The sequence below is a fragment of the Trypanosoma cruzi genome, genomic scaffold, assembly GCF_000209065.1.
Source record: "Trypanosoma cruzi strain CL Brener 1047053516899 genomic scaffold, whole genome shotgun sequence".
Classification (NCBI taxonomy): Eukaryota; Euglenozoa; class Kinetoplastea; order Trypanosomatida; family Trypanosomatidae; genus Trypanosoma; species Trypanosoma cruzi.
Genome location: NW_001849489.1, coordinates 41,692 through 48,382, shown reverse-complemented (window position 1 = coordinate 48,382; position 6,691 = coordinate 41,692). Strand labels below are relative to the sequence as shown.

Here is a 6,691-nt window from a genome sequence, read left to right as displayed (position 1 = left end):
ATAAAAAATACGATATAAGGTCTGTATGCAGATTATAATAATACCTAACCGGAAACTTTAAAGAAATTTCCTGTTTATGGAGAAAAAAGCGGTAACCGAGCAGAAAAGCCCAAAAAATATGCACGTACAAATCAGCGAAACATCCTTCAAAAAGAAATAATAATAAAAAGCGTATCTTTATTTACTCATTTTCTTCTTCATTTTATGCAAAAAAAATAATCAATATGTCTTTTATGTTTCTCCAGATTAATTTTAAATTATATCCAGCTTCATTTTTTTAATCGTTTTTCTTTTCCACAATAGTTCACCTTTCCATAATTTGGCACAAAAAACACCTTTTTCTTTATTAAGTAAAAATAAGCTTCGTTTTCCCGTGTTCTTTCTTTTTATTCTTTGTTTCTTCTTTTACCCGCTGCTTTCTTTTTATTCAAAGTTGTTTAGTATTTAATACCCAAATGCGGCAGCAGTGAGGCGCCCGCAAAAAAAGGGTGGGCTGTAAACCCCTCGTAAAACCTACTTTTTTTCTTGTTCATATGGCTCGACAGTCCGCGGCGAAGCACATATAAGGGAGAAATAATGTTTTGGCCCTAATAACATTCAGAGCGTTTGTTTTTTCTTTAATGGGCTCTTTTTGAGTTTTATGAACGTGAGTGGAAGGGTTAACAAGCCTCTACGCATGTTTTTTTGTGTTTCACTCACGGAATTGATTTTGCATGATCATTGGCCCAATTTTTTTGCGAGTTCCTTAGCGATGCAGTTGGAATTTTTTGCTTCACACGGGTTTTCTTTCTTTTTAAATGTGCAGTTGCCATTATAGAGGGCTTGATGGAATTTTTTAAATTTTATTCTATTTCTGTTAATCTTGATCAGGGATGTTTTAGTTAATATTATTTTTGCTGTGTTTTTTGCGAAGACACCAAATTCCTTTTTTTTTTTGTAAATATTTTATTTTTTCCTTTATTTTGCATGCAACGGCTTCCGTTTCCACTTCGTAAGGAGTAATTACGTGAACACAACTCGCGTTACAAGGAGGGATACTAATAAAAGAGAGCAACGACAGGCAACTTATAGCAGAATTAAAGGGGAAGGCAAGAAAAAACAACAACAACGAAGCAAACACAACAGATAGAGACCTTCGAAAGGCAGAGGAAATACAGGAGAACTTAAGGCATTCATTTACTTTTCTTTTGCGGAAAACAAAAATATATACATTTGTATATAAATTTCATATCACTAGAAAAGCAAAAAAAAAAAAAAAAAAAAAAAAAAAAAGGAAAGTTTAAAAAGCAGAGAAAAAGACACAGCTGAGAATGCCCAAGGCCAACAAGCATGCGGAGGTCAAGCCATCCAAGTACCGAACAGCCCTCTGCGAGTTTTACCTCCGTCAGGAGGAATGTCCCTTTGGCACTCGATGCGCCTTTGCCCACGGTGAACATGAACTTCAAACAGAAGAGCGCAATGTAGAACTACTTAAGGCCACCGGTCTGCAGCGACTAGACGCGGCCATTTTCCCCACCCCGACAAGGTGCAGCGCGATGACAGCAGAGAGTTCTCTGAACGCCGTCTTCCCCGTCACTTCTCTCTCCCGACGACATCCAGTTATTGTCTCACTTCCGTGTTGGACTGAGTCAAGAGTTGTTGGGTTTGAGCGGAGTGAGCCAACAACACCAGGAAAGAGACTAGATGAGCGTGAGGCCGCGCCATCCTTTTCTTTCCCGGCAAGGGAGGTGCATCGTGCACGCTGCAGCAGCAGATTTTCCGCTACTTGCTCCACTGAGGCCCCCGTTATGTACCGACACAATCCATACGCTATCTCTACACATTACGAATAAAATGTAGGCGAGAATTATGGTACCAGTGTGCGTATTGTGTTTATTAATACAGAATATAAAGGGAGTAAGGCCCCCCCAAAGTTCTTGAACATGTTTTTTCTGTTATCTTACAGAATGACAAAAAAAAAAAAAAAAAAAGTACGCTGTTTTTATTTTTGTCTTTTGACATGTTAAATTATAAGCTTCGGCTTGGCTTTCTTACAGGATGCTGTTGGTGGTTGCTGTGAATATATTTTTTCAGCAACTTTTTTTGGTCTGTCTTCACCCAATGATTCTGGTTTGACTTTGGTAACAATATCATCAGATACCATTAAGGCATGGGAGGGACAGAACGACAGAAAGTTTAGGACAGGCGTAAATGGGCGTTATGAGGGAGTGGTTGTGCATGGACTGGGACACGCATGAGGAATGATGCAAGCAAGACGGTAATGGGGCTCAAGAGAAAAAGGTCGGTTTACGGGGGAGATTTATTCAATTGGGTAAATAGTAAAAGGAAGGAAAGTTGTACTTTATTTTCTTTCTCTCTCCAAAGGTCTTGTGTAGCGTGTGGAAGTAAAAATGAACACCGTGTATTGCATTCTCATTCTCATTATTTCTACTAGCCGTTGCAACAGCTAAGAGTTTCATTTTCTTTTTCCCTTCTTTTTTTTTTTTTCTTCTTTCTTTTTACTGTGCGTATCTTCTTACCCACATTTTTTTTTACCGCTTTATTTATTCCGCGCAGTTTGCCAGCTTTTTGTTGTTATTATTGTTATTTTTTGGCGTTGCATTTATTTCTTTAATTTTTATTATGTGAGATGGGTGCATGAGGTAAGCACGCTCATGCTGTTTAAGAGGCAATTCAAGCAAATAAGATGAACCTTTCAAGCCTGTATGGAGTATTGCCATTGTTTCATTTTTTTTTTTTTCCATGTGTCTGTCTTCTTCTCTTTCCTTATATATATTGTGTCGATATGAATCAGGCCGTGATACCCCCGCCACTGACGATACGGACTCCATCCAAAGTTGAGCAACGCGAAAGGTGAAGTAAGGGAGACAATAAAGGTCTGAGACTAACAAGATAGGGATAAAAGGAAGTTACCCAAAAAGTTTTTCTCTCTGGCTTGCGTTGAATGCGAGCATCGCACCAGAACCTGCGGAAGCGCTCTTCAGGTGAAAAGAAAAACAATGTGTGCGGCGTCAGTAAGAAGATTTTCAGGATACCGTACGTAAATACGGGTGTGAACAGTGACGATGCCACGGTGACCAGTGGAGATGCCATGATAGAAGGTGCCTCGGAGTTTTTCTTTGGTTTGACGGGTGTGAAGGGTACTGGAGACATTGTGCCGATACGCAAGGAGGAGTGGAAGACAGACATGCCAGGCGAGACGATCCCCGTGAACAACAGCTGTTGTGGCAGTAAACAAAGGAATGGGGCTGGAAATCAGACACAGGATCAAGTCATGTGGATTGAATTAGGCCTATGTAAAGCGCTTGTGCGGGCCGTCACGCATATAGGATTTCTTTCTCCAACCCCTGTGCAGGTGCAAGCCATTCCTGCGGTTCTCGGCGGCAGTGATGTATGTGCACGGGCGGTAACAGGGTCTGGCAAAACGGCAGCTTTCCTCCTGCCGCTTCTGCACATTCTTCTGACGCGTGCACCTCAGAAGCAGTTGCATTCGGGAGGAAAGCGGCGTTTTATTCGGTCCATTATTTTGCTTCCCACGCGAGAATTAGGCATGCAATGCCAATACATGCTGCAACAAGTACTGACCCATACAACTGGGTTGACTGTCGCCTTGGCAATTGGGGGTATCGCGCAAACCGCCCAAGAAGCAGCTCTGGAGTCGATTCCTGATATTCTTATTGCAACGCCTGGAAGGTTGGTGGATTTGCTCCACAACTACAAGGGCGCACATGGTTCTTTGGATGTCTCTGGCGTGGAGATGGTTGTACTCGATGAATGCGACAAGATGCTTACTGTAACACTCAAAGACCAAGTGGTGGATATCATTCAACGCGTCCCTGAGGAGACTCGACAGGTGTTAATGTTTTCTGCAACCATGACGAGCGAGGTGGACGAGTTTGCGAAGGAACATTTGTTTGAGCCGAAAAATGTTGACGTTGGACATGTGGCGCTCCAGTCGAAACTGCGACAGCAATTTGTACGCATCCGCCTGTCTTCCGATGCAACAACAACAACGAGAACAACGGCTCCGTTGAGGGGTTGTTACAATGAGGGGAATGGGGAAATGGAGGGAGATGAAGAAGAAAAGGTGGACAATAAGAAGAAGCGTATTCGCTCGAAGCGGCTTCGGGATGCAGCAAAATCCGAAGCAGTGGATTCTCATGAGACGGAGGATGCTTTAGAGCACCTTACAAAGATTAAGTCAAGGTTTTTGGTGGCCCTCTGTCTTGGATATTTTAGGGAAAAGACGATTGTATTCACTCGCTACCGCACGACGGCACATCGTTTACATCTTCTTTTTACTGCGTTGGGTTTCACGAGTGCGGAACTGCAGGGCAATCAACCACAGGAGGAGCGATTTGCTTCACTAAAGAAGTTTGCATCAGGCGAGGTGCAGTACCTCTTTTCGACAGATGTGGCTTCCCGTGGACTTGATATTAAGGGAGTGTCGACGGTCGTGAACTTTGACTTGCCTCCGACACTCACGGCGTATATTCACCGTGTTGGTCGCACGGCTCGCATCGGTGGTAGTGGCACGGCGGTGTCGCTTGTGGACGAATCAAAGGATGCTGACATTATGAGAAAGATAATTACAGTGAGCGGGGTTGTGAATAGCCATCAGGTGTCCTCCGTGAAGCGCCGCGACGTGCCGGATGAATTGCTTTCAGAGGCAACGAGGAAAGTAAACGCGGTGTTCCCGCAGGTGCGAGGTCAACTGGTCGCAGAGGCGTTAGAGGAAAAAATTGCGCAGGCGGAGCGGCGCTACAGCCGTTCCGCGGAGGAGATGTTTGCCGACGGTGTGACGGCACAGCCCAAGAAAACATGGTGTCTTAGTCGTGCGGAACGAAAGCGGCGTGATGAGGAGGCGCGGCGACTCTACGAAAAGGAGGCGGAGGTCACAGTTCATCACTTTCAGAACGAACTGTCCAATTGGGAGCGTGAGGAGAAGGAGTTCCTGCAAAAGCAGAAACTGGCGCGTCGGCAGGAGCGCGATGCGAAGGCACGCGCCGCGGAAAGAGTGAAAAACGCCCATCGTGAACTGCGGCGCAAGTCGGAGAAGAAGCTTCAGGCCGGGGCCATCAAGAAGATGAAGAAAAAAAAGATACGTGAAGCACGCAAGCAAAGGCGGGCGGAGAGCCGTGAGAGAAATGGCAAGGCCGCTTACAAGCGCCGCGACGGTTTAAAGAGCAAAAGCAAGTCTCGCCACCGGAAGCGCATGGCAAGGCATTAAGAAAATACCGCCATCCAATTGAGAGGGAATGAGAATGAAGAGATCGAAGAGAGGATGGAAAAAAAAAGGAAAGAAAAGGGAGGCCGAAGGAAAAGGCGCCTTAAGCGATTAAGAATGATAAGAAGCAAACAAAAAATAACAATGAAAGCAAAGCAAAACGAAAGGCAACAGTCGAAGGGAGAGGAACAAACAGTGGTGAAAAGCAAAGAGGTTTTTAAAAAATAATTGTGCCCGTGTGTGTGTGCTTGGTGGCTGCCGCTTTTTACGGTGGCCGTTGATACAGCCACCGCCGCCATTTTCAAAGCAGTTCTCGGTTTCTGTCTGAAACTTTCTTTTTTTTTGCCGATGCGGCTTTATTATTATTATTATTATTTTGTGGGTGTTTCTGCAGCGGACTTCGTTGTTGTTGTTGTTATTATTAGAAACAGTTATGTCCACCACAGCTGGAACTTCCGCGCCACGGAGGGAGTGGGAGTATGCCGTCTCTGTCTTTGCCGGCTGCGTCTCTGGCGTGTGCTCTACGTGTATCACGAACCCGCTTGATACCATTCGCGTTCGACTCTCTGCGAGTCGAGGTGCCACCGGCAAGCCGCATAAAAGTCTCCTGTATACTGTAAGGGATCTATTCGGTATGGGAGTCGGACACGCCTTTTCGCGTGGTCTCGGGGCGAACATGATGGCGTCACTCCCTTCCAACGGCATCTATCTGCCGTCGTACCGCTTTTTGCAGGAGGAAATGGCGCAGCTGGGCGTGGATGAGCGTATACGACCCGCTTTGTGTGCTATTGGTGCTGTTTGTACCACGAATTTAACGCTTGCGCCGCTCTTTTTGGTACGCACGCGTGTGCAGGTGGATGATAGAATGACCGTACGAGAAGTATTTAGGGATGTGATGCGTCGTGAGGGATTTGTCGGCTTCTACCGCGGTACGGTGACAAACATAGGTGGGCGCTTTGTAGAGGAGGGTCTCTTCTGGTCCGTGTATGAGCTTCTTAAACGCATAACAAAGGAAGGGTCTTTTAAAGATTCAAACAGCTTTCTTCTGACATCTGCGGCGATGGTATCGCTGACGATGGTCTCGAAGCTGGTGGCGGTGGGTGTCGCCTACCCATACAACGTTGTCATTACGCACCTGCGTACCGTGAACCTTGTGACACGTCAATGTGAACACACACGATTTTTCCCTACAATACGGCATATTTATCAAGCGGATGGAGTTGTTGGCTTTTACAAGGGCCTCTCTCCCCACCTGCTGCGAAGCATCATTAGTAAGGCAGCGCAGATATACGCCTTTGAGATTGTCATGTATGCGTACATGTGCTTCAATGCGAGGGCTAAATACGCAGCTGTACTTTCTTCAAACTCTGCGACAGCGACATCCCCTATGGCGGTCTCTGAGGCCGATTAAGAGTGGAACTTCAACGACGTGTTGTGTGATAGAGAAAGAAAAGAAACTGGGTT

The 6,691-nt window shown here is 45.4% G+C and overlaps 3 protein-coding genes across 3 annotated transcripts, besides 9 other annotated features; all 3 read left to right on the top strand.

The window, feature by feature from the left end:
- Positions 1-5,236: a sequence feature (heterozygous, non-Esmeraldo-like haplotype).
- Positions 926-954: a sequence feature (AT_rich).
- Positions 1,244-1,277: a microsatellite.
- Tc00.1047053510819.119 (hypothetical protein, conserved) lies at positions 1,311-1,832 on the top strand (the record flags this gene model as incomplete). Its single annotated transcript, XM_807755.1, has 1 exon — positions 1,311-1,832. One exon carries the CDS (start codon positions 1,311-1,313, stop codon positions 1,830-1,832), a length of 522 nt encoding a protein of 173 aa, XP_812848.1.
- Positions 2,459-2,500: a sequence feature (A-rich).
- Tc00.1047053510819.110 (ATP-dependent RNA helicase, putative) lies at positions 2,945-5,230 on the top strand (the record flags this gene model as incomplete). Its single annotated transcript, XM_807754.1, has 1 exon — positions 2,945-5,230. The coding sequence occupies one exon, from the start codon at positions 2,945-2,947 to the stop codon at positions 5,228-5,230; it is 2,286 nt and encodes a 761-aa protein (XP_812847.1).
- Positions 5,237-6,036: a sequence feature (areas merged during assembly that could not be assigned to a particular haplotype. This can correspond to areas where the two haplotypes were merged or to regions with more than two copies in the genome that were merged during assembly.).
- Positions 5,254-5,326: a sequence feature (CT-rich).
- Positions 5,584-5,603: a microsatellite.
- Positions 5,661-6,638, top strand: Tc00.1047053510819.100 (mitochondrial carrier protein, putative; the record flags this gene model as incomplete). Its single annotated transcript, XM_807753.1, has 1 exon — positions 5,661-6,638. One exon carries the CDS (start codon positions 5,661-5,663, stop codon positions 6,636-6,638), a length of 978 nt encoding a protein of 325 aa, XP_812846.1.
- Positions 6,037-6,691: part of a sequence feature (heterozygous, non-Esmeraldo-like haplotype) that runs on past the window's edge.
- Positions 6,690-6,691: part of a sequence feature (AT_rich) that runs on past the window's edge.